This window comes from Ricinus communis, chromosome 7 (genome assembly GCF_019578655.1).
Source record: "Ricinus communis isolate WT05 ecotype wild-type chromosome 7, ASM1957865v1, whole genome shotgun sequence".
Taxonomy (NCBI): Eukaryota; Viridiplantae; Streptophyta; class Magnoliopsida; order Malpighiales; family Euphorbiaceae; genus Ricinus; species Ricinus communis.
In genome coordinates, this window is record NC_063262.1 from 22753806 (window position 1) to 22769733 (window position 15928).

Here is a 15928-nt window from a genome sequence, read left to right on the forward strand (position 1 = left end):
TTAAAAAAATCAATCTTTTAAATGAATTCATTCTATTTTTAGCGCACTCATTTTTTGAATCAAGAAAGTGAGACTTATTTTTTAACATATCATCCATAATAATATATTAAATGTAGGCAAATTCTATTTCTATAATATAATCTGTTAAGACTATAATGTCTTTTTAATATATAGTTTGATATTTTTTGTGAAGAAAAGTTGTAAAATTAGCGCTTTACAAAATATATATAAAAAGAAGAGATGAAAATATGGAGAGTTAAAAGAAACTTTAATTTTTAATTTTACACTTTCCCAATTTTGAAAGAAAACTGTAAATAATATAAAAGTAAAGGAGAAAAGCTAAAATGCAAAATCTAAATTTATTTTCTATTCATCCAATTAAGAGAGCAAAGGATAATAAGTGAGAAAAAAAAGATTATCTTCTTACCTTATCTTCTTCTTTTTTTTTTTCTCTAGGCTCCGTAAATTTTTTTAAATTTTTTTTATTTAAATTCAGTATATATTTTTAATTATATAATATATTAATATATATTTATTAATTTTAAATAATTCGAATTATTTATTAAATAAAAAAATAAAATATTTATATATATATATTACTCTTTAAGCGGCAGTATTATTTTATTAACGTGTTAATAAAATAGTGGGCATGCGTGGTAGGACAAGTCGAAGTTAATGGGTAAAGAATGCATGAGTCAGGAATGACTGAGTTGGTATTTGCCAGCAGGTCTCCGTGGGATTCCGGGTCTACTAAGCTTTTTGACACCTTATTAGGGACTTTCACTCTGGTCAAGTCCATATTTACTTGCCACATGCGTTCTGCAAGAAAATCCCCAGACAGCAGCCAGTCTAATAAATAGCAGATTAGCTTTTCCGTGAATGTGAAAGCTTTTGTGAATTCATCATCACATACTAACCTAACTGCCCTTCCTTTGCGGTTCTACAATTTCAATGTCAAAGCATCCAACTAAAAAAATGGCCTAAACTCCTGATGAAGATTTGCACCTTCCGGGTATGGCAGGCAAATCGAAGCTGCACTGCACATGGTGCCCGTGCCCAGGTCGACGTTACTTCACGACAAGTGACAGTGTCCAAAGCCATGGAACCAGATTACAGCAATCTTTCTTTAGAAAAAGCTCACATGCCACTTGTGCCCCAATCAAAAAAAGATGAAAACATTGAACCTCACTACTACTGCTACTACTATGTAAATATCGTCTAGCTGAAGGGATGCTGCTGCTGGCAGATCGTGAAATGCCCTCCTTCATCTGCAATATTATATATATGGCATGTTGCTTAAATTGCCGGGATATAAACCTTTGCTCACAGCAATAAATGCATAACATGGTAACCATCCGCAGTTAAGATTAGAAAAGAAAAGAATCAAAGATGGCAAAAAATAATAATGCAGGAAAGAAAGCTTGAGGTTAAGAAGAAGATGACCCTCGATCCTAAGCAACTAATAGAGCACAAAGAGAGGCTTGTAAGAAACTTCAACAATAGAAACTGAAAATTGCTGATATATTTTACTATAGTCAATAGTTTCCGATCCATTTACATATGCATCTTGACCAATGAATGAGCAGAACATGACAAGGAGCCTAAAATCTGATACATCCATTCCCCATTTTTCACTGATTAACAATTTTTAGCTCCATAATTTCCAGTTACCATAGTTAATGGCTAACCAGATAGTATAATGTCTTCCTCTGGCCAAAATTATAGAAACATTAACAAGAGCTTGGCCTCTTGAAATATTACTTTTTCAGAAAATGCAGCTATAATTCAGCTGTTTGAAAAAGAAAAAGGGAAATACCATTTATTATTTTCTTTCTCAACTGAGAGTTATATTTTTGTCAACCAAACTCTTTGACCAAAATGAATTCCATTATAAGCACGTAATGTGACCTGTATCAGTCGATCAACTAGATAATAACCACACAAAAAATATGGACTTAATCCGAAGAAACACAGATCATAAATAATCATCAGGACTTGACTCAACGCATGAAGAACATGAAAGGGATTAGCCTGTGGATGAATGGCCTCAAACTCAAAAAGTATTCAGAGCTACACATCAAGTACTATATTATATGAGAATGTCTCCCCTAAATATGCAGCAGCAGTACTGCAACATCACTGACTGACAATGCTAGCAACCATATCAAAGCAATGCTACCTTAATTTTAAGAAATCTGGAAAAAAGGTTTGTGCATTGTCAAAGAAGAAATAACTTTAATAGGATAACCTATGATCCTCAACATTGACGAACAGAGAAAGAATTAGTAACAATTGCAAGGAACTCAGAAGGCAGTGCAAAATGATCCAGTCCCATTATATACCTCATCCAAGTTCCCAGTCCTCCTCCTAGGTGCCTAAACTAGGTCTAGGTGGCAGGCCATACCATTGCCGTTTTGTGTGTATACACTGCCTAAACACAAACAGCCTTTCTGATACCAATAGACATGGATATGAAGTAGCAGAACATCTACTTAATTCTTTTCCTCTTGAACTACTTTATAGTATAGCTTACAACTTGAAGAAAACTGATGGTCTCAAGAGGAGGGGTTAATCAGGGCAAAAATCCAGCCCAACTTCACATAAGATGGTAGAAATATGACATATTATTGACTCTTGGGTTATTCTGAAATAACAACCTTAAGATACACAGCAGCCATGAACCCGGCTGAAACCGTGCATTGTTAATCATTATGCTGGTGAAATTCAAGTTTCAGAAAAATGGTTCTAAAATATGCTCAGCCTAACAAAAGCTAAAATTTAACTATGACAATTTATATGGCTGATACCTAATAGAATATACCAACATGGCATTTCTGAAAGATTAAAATACATGGATTAGTTGAATGATCATTTGAAATAATAGCAATCCCTGTGATGTATATTAACTACAGTCACCAACTGTATATAGAGGAGAGGGAACCCAATTAGATTGTACAAGCATTGTTGATGACAATAAGTTCAGCACATTGCTAACATATACCAAAAGAAACTATTGCCTGCTAGTTTGAAACACCATACAGAATGAAAATACATAAATTTTTACCAAGGAGGATTAGAATCCTCTCTCACAGATGGTGACCTGGAGCCCATGCTTCCATCTCTTCCAAACCTCGAGACACTCCTAACACTCTTTGGAGTACCAATTCCAGGGCTTGATCCTCTGTAACTAGCACGAAGAGATTCGTCAACAGAAGAGGAAGACTTAGAAATTGCATTCCTCATAAACTTCTGTGCAGCAGGAGAAAGTGTGCGCACATTTGGACTAGCACTCCCCCCTCTTCCTGGAGAAGGCAATGGTGGCTTTTGAAACATCTTAGACCTCTCCCTCAATTTACGTGCAGCCTCCCTAGACAACGTATGTGCCTTTACATCTCGTGCAGGTGGATTCAGAATTTTAAAATGAGGTCCATCACCACTACCACCAATATCAATTGGCGTGTCTTCACTCTCCAACCTCAGTGGCGTTCCCTCAATCTCACCCCACGTAATAAATGGAGATTCATCCACCCCTGGAGCTGGTGAAGGTGTCCTAACAAAAGCATATCCATTTTCCGCCTTCTTCCCTGATTCCATATAAAAATTATTCGGAGTCCTCCTCAGGTCCTCCAAGTCATATTTCTTCGCCTTATCCCCATGTCTACCCGATACAGGAAGAGGCGTACCTCCAACTACTGGAGTATAAAGCACTTCAACACTACCATCATCTTTCGGCCTAGAATCTAACATTTTACCATGAAACCGTGTGTTTGACCTATTGATTTCCTTGGTTAAACCCTTCAATCTAACCTCCCTCTCCTCTTCAGTCAACGCAACCTCACCTCTATCAGCCGGGTGATACATCAACAAATTCTTGGCAGTGTAATTCCACCCTTCTAATGTACTTACTGGCTGATCAGACGTACCGTATCCATCTGTAATTCTATCCCTCTTTACATCCTCAATCAATTTAACATCTTCTTTTTCACCTTCTAATAGATGCCCATAAGTCTCCTTTCTTTTCCTATTCACTTTCTCTAATATCTTCGAAAAGCTCTCATTATCCTCACTTGTATACCTTCTAAAAAACTCATCTAAACTCAAAAACTCATCAACAGCATCATCGGCCTCATCATTATTATCACTCTTCTCTTTATCACCAAACATATCCATACGCGGCGTTTTATTACTATTAATAATATCAAATTCATCAAAAGGATTAAGATTGCGCATAAAAGTAGAACCTGGGGTTTGAGTTTGACTTCGATTTCTAGTTTGAGTAGAGCCATCAGAGTTTGAACTATTTACTCTTTTGCCACGGCGTTCGATGATCTTCAATTGTGCGTCTCGTATTTGAATTGGATCTCCGGTTTTTACGGCTTCAAGCCAATCGAGACGGTCACGGAGTTTCGAGATATCGGGGAAGAAGTCACGTTCGATGATTTTCTCGATTGCGGCAACGTAGGTATCCTCGTCCAGCACTCTGGCCCGTTTTCTATGGTTTGATGGTGTGGTGGTGATTGTGGATTTGTTAGAAGTTTGGAGGGCAATTTCGGAATTTGTAGATGGACCTGGAGAGGGAGATGAGAGATGGCGTGGTGAATGACCCGGAGATAGAAGCATGGTGGACAAGAATTAGGGTTAGGGGTTTTGGGAATTTGAATTTCTGGTATTGAGAACAAGATAAATTTTAGGGTTTGAATTCTGCTAAGGATTCCGATCACTTGCTGGTGGTAGTGGCAGTGGCAGTGGCGGTGGCGATTTTAAAGATTATAAAGAGATGGGCGTATTGGCAATGATTAATGAGTGGCAGATTTAGAATTGGAATTTCTCTGTCCTGGTTAGCGTTGGTAAATTCTCATCCACCGCTAAATTTTGATTTGCATCCAACGGCGGTTGACATAAGTAAATTCTATGGAATTCCAATAAAAGCAAAAGGTGCAGATAAATCTAGATGTTTTTCCAAAGTGCAATTAACCTTTAAATTTAAAAGTAAATCAAATTATATTTTTTAAAATTTAAAAAGTAAGACTATTATACCTTAAGAGTTAATTTATTTTTTAATTAATGATAATAGTATTAAATTTTTTTGGTTAAAGTGAAGAAGAAATTATCAATTTATAATTTATGCATAGTAAAATTTAAATATATATAGAAAATATGAATTAATGAGACATATAAAAAATGTGAGTTAAAAAAATTAAAACCTTTATTTTTAGCTCCTAAAATTAAATGAGTTTTGAATTATTACTTAGTGAAATAAATATAGCTTTAAGAATATAATAATTATATTTTAAAATTTTAAGGATGTATTAAGTTATTACGGAGTACTTCAATAAAAAATTAAGAACATTATATGTACCATAATAAAATAATTTAAAATTTTTACTCAATTATTATTTTTTTCGAAAAGAAGGTTTTTATATATAAATAGAATAAAATAAAATATACATTAAAATTTAAATGAGTTATTATTATTCACCAACTAGAGTTGTGGTAATCATTTTACTTTAAATATTCTTAATTAATTTTTTTTTATTCCTTTCTAATAATTCATACATTTATAAATTTGATTTATATAAGTAAATTCATATATAAAATAGTGATTATATACAATAAGTATAAAATATTTATTTAATAAAAATTAATATTTAAATTTTTATATACTATTTGTTTACTCGTACATTGCTGTCATTATTATTATTTCAATTATAAAATCAAATTTATAGATACAATTCAATAAATTATTCAATATTTAATATTTGATTTATAATATTTTAAAAAATAATAGCAAACTAAATATTTTTATTTTAAGAAAAATTATTAGTATAATAATTTAAAATATATTTAAAATATTTATTTATTAATTTTAATATGATATAAATTAATACTATCATTTCTAGAATTGAAAATTATTATATATAATTAAAAATTAATTAATTCATGAATATAATATTTAAAATATTATTTTATATAATTAAAATTATTATCTAATTAAAAATTGATTTATTAATTAATTTAATATTAAAATATAATAATATATTTTTCTAAAATAATTATTATCTAATTAAATTAATTATTATTTAATTATAAAATTAATATTATCTAATTAAAAATTAATTTACTATTAATATATTATTTTTAATATTAAAATTAGTGTTTAATTATAAATATAATTTATTAATAATAAATTAAATAAAAAATTATACATATAAATTTAAATTTTATATGTCAATAATTAAGCACACTTGTTAAAAGAATTTTAAATCTCAAAAATTTATATATATATTAGAAAACTGTATATTAATTATCCATATCCTAAAAAATTATCAATGTTAATAAAATAATTATTACTATTTGTAAAATTTTGATTAGTTATAATAAAATTTAATCATGTAAGCGTAGCTAATCTTATTTTTTATTTTGTAGCGATGAATACGAATATTTAACTATATTTGAATCGTTTTTTATGCTTTTAAGAAAAGCAAAATAAAATGAAAATATGAACCTCTAACATCTCTCGAGAAAGAAGAAGAAAATTGTGTTTTCAATGTTTTTATATTCAATGAATTCCAAATCATGCAAGTTATTCAGAGTAGCTTTAATGCTAAAATTTGGTAATTTAAAAAAGAAAAAGGGCTTATGTAAGGATAAATCAAGGAAAAGTTCAACCACCGATTACAACTTCATCAAGTTAAAATCCCAATCGAACGGCTGATATGAAGACAGGAAGATGATCAAAACAGTAGGCACAGATTCTTTAAACTGTTCCCTCGCCGCATCCAATCATTTCCTCGCGGCTCTTCTTCTCTTCCCTCACTCTCTTTCTCTCTCCTTCTCGTCTCTGATTATGGATTAGACTTTTTTTTTTTCTCTTCTTCTTTAAACTTTCACTTAAATTTTATTTTTTAATTATTATTTTTGTTTTTGTGTTTAACCTTAAAATCGCCAACTTACATTAAAACTAAAACTCAGCACACGCTCGTCTAAATTTCTAGAAGCTTCGATTCGCCGGTTTGGATCCCGAGACCGGCGCGATCTACGGCACTGATTCAGAGTCAAAAATAAAAATAATTCCACCGGTTTCACATGGAAATGAAAGCACCTGATCATCTTATGGTTCTTTTTGGTATTTCAATAGGTATATGGATTGTTGATTCCTTTTTCTTATTATTAATTTTATTGTTTAAGAGAATTAAGTGTGGCTTGATTGATATTTTATGTGTTGATTGATTTGAATTTAGTGTTTATTCATACGGGAATTGAAGTTCTTAGTTATCATGTGCTGGTGTTTGGTTACTGAGAAAATGTGAAGAAATACTAGCTTACCTGAACTGTTACTATTTTAACCATCTGAAAGTGAAGAACCGAAAAATAAAAAAAGAAAGAAAGGAATTCAACTGTTCCTTTTTGTTTGGCTGATCTTCTTTAACCATCTGAAAGTGGAGACAGCACATGTGAAGTGATTTTGATTTCCATTTTTCTGTTTAGATTTCTCATAAGCTGCTTTCATTTCACTTATTTAAGTCCAAAGTTGATGAAATTTATAGACTGGAGATCTAACTAGAGTGTTGTCCGATTAGGGATTTATAATTGCATCATATTCGTAACTAAAATATTTCAGTCATCGCTTGGTCGCTTAATTTTCCATATGTTGTTTGAATTTTTGTTAGCTGGCAAGGCAACTCCAATTATAACTTTTTTTGGGTTCATAACTTGACTTCTTGGATGTCTCCTCAGGTATGAACAACCGGCAGAATGTAGCATTCATTCAAGTTTGAAGTCAATTGCAAGCACTTTAAGTTGATCTGTTTATTTTTCTGCTGTATTTTCCAAACTTCAAATGGTTTCATCAGGGGAACGTACAGATGAAGTTGCTTCTAATAAATTGCAGAAAGGACAGAGCCCAGATAATGAAATTCATGTGTCCCAAAATCAAGAGGAGGTCACTTCTGTAACCCTTGAGAAATCTTTGCAGGATCCTGATGTTTCAGCTGGGGTCCGTATATCGCAGTTAGATAAAGAAGGAAGCATCTCATCTATAATACTGGGTAAAGTCTCACAAACCCCTGGTACTAGCTCCAGTGTCACGCAATCTGGTCCGGAAGAAAGAAGTATTCTGCGTGAAAAAGTAACAGAAGATGGATATCATTGGCGAAAATACGGACAGAAACTTGTTAAAGGAAATGAATTCATAAGGAGCTATTACAAATGCACGCATCCAAATTGTCAAGTTAAAAAGCAATTGGAACGTTCACATAATGGTCAGGTTGTAGATATAGTTTACTTTGGTCCGCATAATCATCCTAAACCTGCAAACAATGTTCCACTAGCCGTAGGCTTTGTTTTATCTGTTGTTGAAGACAGAGCTAGTCAACCTTTATCAACTAGCAAGCAAGGTAAGGGAAAAAGGTCATTGATCTCCAATTTTGGATCTTTATTTATAGATAATATTTTTTAAACCTCATATCAAATATGAATTAACATAATGCAGAAGATCATGTAAATCAGCTACCTAAGTCGAAGAGTAACTCTCAGATTTCAACTGTTGCATCAAGCGAGGATGTGAAAGGTGTGCTATCAGAATCAACTAGGATAAGAGATGAGGTTGATAATGATGATGATCTGCAGTCAAAAAGGCAGTAAGTTAGTCAAGTAACTAAATGCATTTTAACTTTGCTGGTTACTGATGAGCTAACCTCTTTCCATTTTCCCATTTATCAAACAGGAAGAAAGGCAGCCATAATGTTGAACCTACTTCTGTAGATAAGCCAAGTGGTGAACCACGTCTTGTAGTACAAACACTAAGCGAGGTTGATATTGTGAATGATGGTTACCGTTGGCGGAAATATGGGCAGAAATTAGTGAAAGGCAATCCAAATCCAAGGTAAATGTTAATTGGTGACCTGTCAATGCATCACTTATGCAAAGATAAGCACTTGAAATTTGGTTTACACCCGTGTTACACCTCTTCTCATGTGTGTTGATGGCCATATGACCAGAGAAGTCTGCTTACATGATTTTATGCAGAGACTGCAAACTCGTATTTGAAGCTATATAATATTTGAGCACTACGCTTACTTCAGTTCCACCCTTGTGTCATGTAGGAGCTACTACAGGTGCTCAAGTCCTGGATGCCCTGTTAAAAAACATGTAGAGAGGGCATCTCATGACTCGAAAGTGGTTATAACCAGTTATGAAGGAGAACACGATCATGAGATGCCTCCTTCGAGGACAGTAACTCATAATCCAACTGGTGTTAACATTTATACAACTGCTGTCCATAGCGGTGAGCTGGGTGCTAAGTCAGGGGGAAGCAATGGGGTTGTTCATAATTTGGGTTCAAGTAGGAACTCAAAGGAGCAACCTAGTGAGTCAAGAAATAAATTTAAAGGAAGTCATGTCAGTGGCTCCGAAATCGTCATCTTTTCAGGTTCAGGTCAAGACAACAAATTAAATCAGTTGCAAAATGGCAAATCAATTGCCACAGAAGGAAGTGATACTGCCGGCATGGACAAACATACAGTTGTCAATACCAGTTCGGTCCCTCAGGGCAGATCAAATGAGCAACACGACGGTGAATCAAGAACTGAACCAAAAGTGAACTATTCTGCTTGTAGTGTTCGTACCATTACTCCAAATGCTGAGAGTAATCCAAATGAGAAACACATACCAAATGCTGAGCCTGTCCAAAGCTAATTTAAATAGATGGATTTGTAGATGGGAAACTACATTAAGCTATGTAAATTATTACAATTGATCAAATAATGCTTAACAGATGTATAGGTTCTTAAAGATAGCTAATAGTAGTATATAACAATTTCATTTTTGACAGGATCGTTTTAACCATCAATTGCTTGTCCTGTTCTCTGGTAGTTTATTCTTGTATATCTTTTTCTAATTGGAAAGATGATTCCAAGCTTGTAATATGATATTCTTCCTCTTATATACAAGGGAATGTTTGTGCAATGCAAATTCTATTTGTGCACTATTTATTGCACATTCCATATGTGCACCTCTTTTACTGGAGAATGCATATTTAAACACCTTTTTTATTTGCAGAATGCATATCTAAACACTTGAAATTTGGTCTTCTAGTCACTTTAATTTTTATTTTAATTTAATGAACATTTGAACTTTATTTTTATAGTCTTATAAATACTTTTAATTTTCGGTTTAATATAACAAATATCTGAATTTTATTTTCTAATAATATTTAAATATTTATAAATTATATACGCGAACATATTGAATGAGATTATATATTAAAATATGTTTAAGTATCGTAAAAAAATAAATTAAAATGTCCATTAGGTTATATTATGTAAAAAATTAAGATGTTAAAAATGAGTAAATGGACAAAATTCGTATGCCCAAATGTACATTTGACTGTTCTCATTTATGGTTGGTAGATATGACAGGAAGGCTTATAGAATTTTTAAACTGACATTTTTAGATATGACTTGTTGAGAGTGATGATTTTCAAAGCATCACCTGTTCGCCTTTCTGATGTAAAACCAATGACGACGAATTAATCCTATCATGAATACCTTATTCGAGAGACAAAATTCGCAGGTTCATGATTCAAATACTTCATTCCATGGCTGAATACAAAATGGATTGACGTGTTATATTTCCTTGGTTATCTTCAGACCAATTCAGCTAGAAATATATTCCTGCGTTTCATTAGGAAATTTGAACGGCAAGAGGATGACACAACACTTAATTCTCTAAGAATGTGAATTATTCTGACCATGTAAAAGCACCAAAAGTCTGTTCTCTCTATAAACCAGACAAAGCAGAAGGTTCAAAGCCATTGCAATGGTGGCCTCAAAGCAGATGGCCATCTTTCCACATATTAAGAGAATCACACGACAGAGGACTCTACCTTGCACCTAATAAGACAAAAAACAAACAAACAAATGAAAAGGGTATAAGACAAAAAATGAATAAAACCCCGAAAATAGTCGAGGTTCTACCTCGACTGCCTGACCAATTCCAAAACAAGGGTGAATAGATACCAAGGTTTCATTTCCATGCACAAGATGCCACCAAATCTCTGTTCATCCAACCAAGATATAGAGCTCCATCTCTCTCTTCGAGTCTATACTTATAGCAATAGTTCTCTAGCAGAATTTTGATAGTGGAATTTACCAAGGAACTTAAAGGGTATGGTGTGAACCCTGCCATTCTGAACCGTGACCTCCATTTCCCAAGAAGTTCATGTCTCTCCACCCTCTCAGTCCCCTCACATGCTATTATGTTAACAACATCCCTTGCCAGGCAATGCTGCTCGACGTTGATCCGCTCCTTATGCTCTCTTGAGAGAGTTACATCAATTGATTCAAACATTGCTGTATAATAATTTAGTGTCTCTAGGAACCGAGGGAAGAATGCAGCTGTATTCGTGTTTGATTCCTGCTCAACAAGGGTTACCACCTTTGGAGACAGGCTCTTAACCAGCCTCAGCAGCCTGTCCCGATGGTTCTGAGTGCTGACACTTTCATCAGGCAAGTGGTGGAGCATAAATGCAAAATTCACGGCTAGAGCCTCCCCAGGCTCAACACCGAGGTTCTTTATATGAACTTCAGAATTTGGCATGGCAGCAGCATGAAACTCAAATGGCACCTTAACTGATTCAGCAAGCTTTGCTAGCCTCTTCCCCACAATATTTGGTCCTCCTCCACGGGCATATGCAGATGTAGAGTCATCAATGCCTGTAATACGAATGCGGGGTGGCCCACCAGGTCTGGCAGCGAATGCCTGGATTAAAGTAACCCATTGACTCCCCTGACCAATTTGGAAATCAATGATGTGCACCTTGTTTTCATCCTTCATGGCTTCTGCAATGGCACCATTTGCAGACATGTATCCAAATTTGAAATAGGGACAGACCTCATAAAGAATGTGCATGTAAGATAGCAGATCAGCACTGGCTGGTTCTTTGCATCTCAAAGATTTGTAAATGGAGCTCCCTGAGGAGGCAAGTCGGGCAACTAGCCCTTCCAACATGTATGCACCCAATCTTTGAATTGGTTCACCAGAAACCGACACTATCTGTCGCAATTCATCCATCAACCATTGTGCCATTAACAGATCGTTATCTGACACTGCTTTTGCACAAGCAATAAGAACATGTTTTAGGTCTCCTCTAGAAATTGCCTCCATCATTTGTCTCCAAATATCCATCTCTGGCGACTTGATGCTTGACCCATTCTGAAAATTGCTCTCAATGCTCTCCATAAATCCATAATCAGGACCCAACAAATCAGTTTCTAATTCTCTCAACTTGCTCCGAAAGTCATTGACATCATCTGTTATGCATGAACCACTTATTGGAGAGCCATAGTTATTGTCAGGAGAATGGTGTAGATCAGGTGGGTATGACTGAGACTCTTGCTGTGACACAGGACTTCCATTGGGTGAGAGACTGACGGTTGATGGAGAGTTGTAAATAGGATAACTGCCATTTGCTGAAGATGACTCCAAGGTGCAGTACTGATCACGAGCATTTGGAATGGATAAATGTGTTCTTTGGCTGCTGCCATTGTAGCGTAGCTGGTGGTCCAAAGTTTGGAACTGAGGCATGCAGTAGGCCTCAAATTCCTGCATTGGCTGATTGTACAATTTGCTAGACATGCATCTACTTCTGTATTGTTGTGATGATTGCATTGAACACGATCAGTTTGCCCGGTGCTGCTTTAGCAACAAGGAGCAATTTTTTCTAGCAGGAATATTCTCAGAACTTAACTTACAATCTAACTGCAATAATGCAGCAAACAATCAGTGAGCTTCAGTTTTCATGGCGGCTCTAGGATGCTCTCTGAAAAATCAGCTAAATGATCTTTACAGAAACAACAGAACTAGATCAAAATAAAAGTGGCAGCTCCAAGATCATTTACCAAGATTTCCAGATGAGTCACTTGCGATCTACCAACACATTCTGCAACAGCAAGATCAGCAATAGTAAGTTAAGAAAGCAAGAGAGGAAAAGAAAATCATACTTCAGCAAATTCAGTCATAAAACATAAAAATCAAATTCCTCTTCTCCCAAACTAAAATCTATAACTTCGAACATGAATAATGGTAGAATATAAGCTTATATCAGGGTAATCATTTCGCAGTAATCCACTTTCTCGGTACAAGAAAAGAATAGAAAACTTTAACAATCCAGGGATCAGACCCCTAATGTTCCTAACTAGGCAAAAGTTCCAAAATATGAATCCTAGAAGACAAAGGTTCTTTATCTTTTTCTCCCTAAATTGCATAAATAACACATGCCATATATACAATTTGTTACCTAAAACTTTCAACTCCCATTCCTGGGTTATGTAAATAGAAATGCTCAAAAGTAAGGCATTGAGTGTATAATATTCTTTGATAATATAATAATAAACAACGTTTGTACCTTATCCAATCTATTTCATACAAATGGGATCATACAAAAACTCATGGGCACTTTCCCGTAGCCTCCTACAACATACACACAAACATAAACATTGTATCATTCTCTTCTTTCCTCTTAAAATTCCTTTCCGCATCATATAGCTTCTTTATTTTATTTTTTTCTCTTTTGTTCTTGTTTCTTTTTGCAATTTTTGAATTAAAGAATAACTACACCATATTTCACATTATTTTATATTACACAAAAAAAAACTGTATCTATCATGGCAGTCAAGGCTAGAAAGCAACCTCATTATCAAAAGCAACCATGAAAGCCAACTCCAAAAACAAAAATAAATTCTCAGTATACTAAACCAGATCATATAAGAGCTTGAAAAAATTTTAGTTCCTTAAAACACCAACTCATCCCAAGAGAACCAATTACTATCCACAGACAATAAGAATCCAGGTTTAAAAAACACATACACAAAAAGACATGTACAATAAAGAGTAAAAAAGAAATTGTGCACCAATTTCATTTCTAGAAATAAACACCAAAGTCTATCATGAATAAGCATATACACCAAGAGACTGCCAATTCCAAAATGAGAGTACATTTTTAGGATGAAACCAAAACAAAACTTTCAAATTCACATTATAAATTGTAATTGACACAATCGATAATATCAATTCTTTGCCCAGAAAGGGAAAAAAAACAAAAAAAGAAAAACAAAACTAGGAAACAGATCCACCACCAACCCATTTCTTTCATTTCTCCGTAGTCCATGGAAATTGATTTTTTTTTTTCTCTCAAGAAGTAACAAACTTAAACACTGACTAAATTTTACTGAAAACAGAGAAATTTCAAGACCAAATGAGAAAAAAAAAAAAGATAGGATCTTTTTTCTCCGTTGCTAGAAGAATTTCACTGGTATAACATATTGACATACCCACCTTTTTGGTAATTCACTGCAAAATAGAGCGTGAGAGAGAAAGAAACAGAGAGAGAGAGAGAGAGAAAACATGTCAAGACTTGAAAGAGAAGAAGAAGCAGAGCAAGAGCAGAGCAGACCAGAGTATTATAGCATAAGAAATTAAAGATTGATTTTAAGAAAATAATAGTGATTAAATATTAAGCAATAATCCTTTATGGTAAAACTACAATTTCACCACTAAACAAGCTGTTAGCTGTCGAATGGAATCTGGTTCCCATTTAATTGACCAGAATACCCTCCATTCCTAAAACAGTACACTATTACATGGTAATTATGATTTAGAATTACATTTGTGACTAATTAATTTTATAAATACGAAAATTTAAAATTAGCGAGATTTGAATTTTACAATCTCTAAAATATTAGAATTTTGATTTAAGAAAATAAGTATTAAAATCTTAATTTTAATACGCTTTTAACTCTAAATTAAATTGTGAGCAATGAAGTTTCACTTATCCATCAATCAGAGAAATAATGAAAAATAATTAGATATTTCACAACTTAAACTTTATTTTTTTATTTTTTTATATAATTAAAATATAAAATTATCTATTTATTTATTCATTAGTTTTTGTTATAAAGATGACTCTTTTACAAAGGACTTAGGGAAGAATCTTAAGTTTTTCAAATAGTAAATACAATTAGGTATTAAGTTAGAAAAAAGAAAGACAAAATTACAGAGTCCGAAGAGTTATTATTATTTTGAAATAATATAAAATTAATAGTTTATATGTTGTACATTATTATTATTATTTTAATAATAAGAAATAAATTTATAAATATTATTTAATATACATAAATTAATATTATTAATATTATTGATATTATTATTTTTTAAAATTAAAAATTATTATATAATTAAAAATTAATTTATTATTGAATATAATATTAAAAATATTTTTATTTAATTAAAAACTAATTTTTAATTAATATAATATTAAATATAATTAATATGTTATTTTTTAAATTAATTATTATCTAATTAAAAATTAATCTATTATTAATAATATTACTCTTTAGAATTAGAATCAGTATTTAATTAGAAATATAACTTATTAATTAATAAATTAATAAAAAATTATAAAATTACTATAAGCTTGAGTCTCATGAGTTAAAATAAAAATTTTATATGTCAAAAATTAAGCACACATATAAAAAAAAATTAGGTTTCATAAATTAATATATACTAGTTCGTTTACCTATGCATTGCACGGCCATTATTATCATTTCAATTATAAAATCAAGTTTATAAATCCAATGTAATAAATTTTTTAATTTTTAATATTAATTTATAATATTTTAGAAAATAATAGGAAACTAATTATCTTTTAAATATTTTTAATTTTTAAAAAAATTTATTGATGCAATAAAAATTTAAGATATTTATTTACTAATTCTAGTATTATATAAATAAATATAATTGATATTATTATTTTTTAGGATTAATAAATTATTATATGACTAAAAATTAATTTATTAGTATATTATTTCTTACAATTAGAAATAATGTTTAATTAGGAGTGTAATTTATTAATAATAAATTAATAAAAAAA

General features: G+C 32.4%; 3 protein-coding genes across 10 annotated transcripts; 1 reads left to right on the plus strand and 2 right to left on the minus strand.

Annotated features, from left to right (window-relative positions):
- Positions 1-2878: 2878 nt before the first annotated feature.
- On the minus strand, positions 2879-4872 carry LOC8284782 (splicing factor ESS-2 homolog). Its single transcript, XM_002533822.4, has one exon. It carries the CDS (start codon positions 4618-4620, stop codon positions 3061-3063), a length of 1560 nt encoding a protein of 519 aa, XP_002533868.2. The 5' UTR covers positions 4621-4872; the 3' UTR covers positions 2879-3060.
- A 1866-nt stretch (positions 4873-6738) lies between these two features.
- LOC8284783 (WRKY transcription factor 1) lies at positions 6739-9966 on the plus strand. 2 transcript variants are annotated; one of them, XM_048377151.1, is made up of 5 exons: positions 6739-7138; positions 7854-8396; positions 8492-8639; positions 8726-8884; positions 9105-9966. In XM_048377151.1, exons 1-5 carry the CDS (start codon positions 7087-7089, stop codon positions 9694-9696), a joined length of 1494 nt encoding a protein of 497 aa, XP_048233108.1. In that variant the 5' UTR covers positions 6739-7086; the 3' UTR covers positions 9697-9966. The 2 variants fall into 2 exon arrangements, with proteins under 2 accessions (XP_048233108.1, XP_002533869.1); XM_002533823.4 differs by having other exon boundaries at positions 6751-7138; positions 7738-8396.
- Positions 9967-10654: 688 nt separating this feature from the next.
- On the minus strand, positions 10655-14487 carry LOC8284784 (scarecrow-like transcription factor PAT1). 7 transcript variants are annotated; one of them, XM_015728176.3, is made up of 4 exons: positions 14335-14465; positions 13406-13470; positions 12900-12940; positions 10655-12759 (listed from the first exon to the last, which is right to left on the minus strand). In XM_015728176.3, exon 4 carries the CDS (start codon positions 12667-12669, stop codon positions 11026-11028), a length of 1644 nt encoding a protein of 547 aa, XP_015583662.1. In that variant the 5' UTR covers positions 12670-12759; positions 12900-12940; positions 13406-13470; positions 14335-14465; the 3' UTR covers positions 10655-11025. The 7 variants fall into 7 exon arrangements, with proteins under 7 accessions (XP_015583662.1, XP_015583660.1, XP_015583657.1 ...); XM_015728174.3 differs by lacking the exon at positions 13406-13470 and having other exon boundaries at positions 10655-10892; positions 11019-12940; positions 14335-14487; XM_015728171.3 differs by lacking the exon at positions 13406-13470 and having other exon boundaries at positions 10655-10892; positions 10977-12940; positions 14335-14487.
- Positions 14488-15928: the final 1441 nt, after the last annotated feature.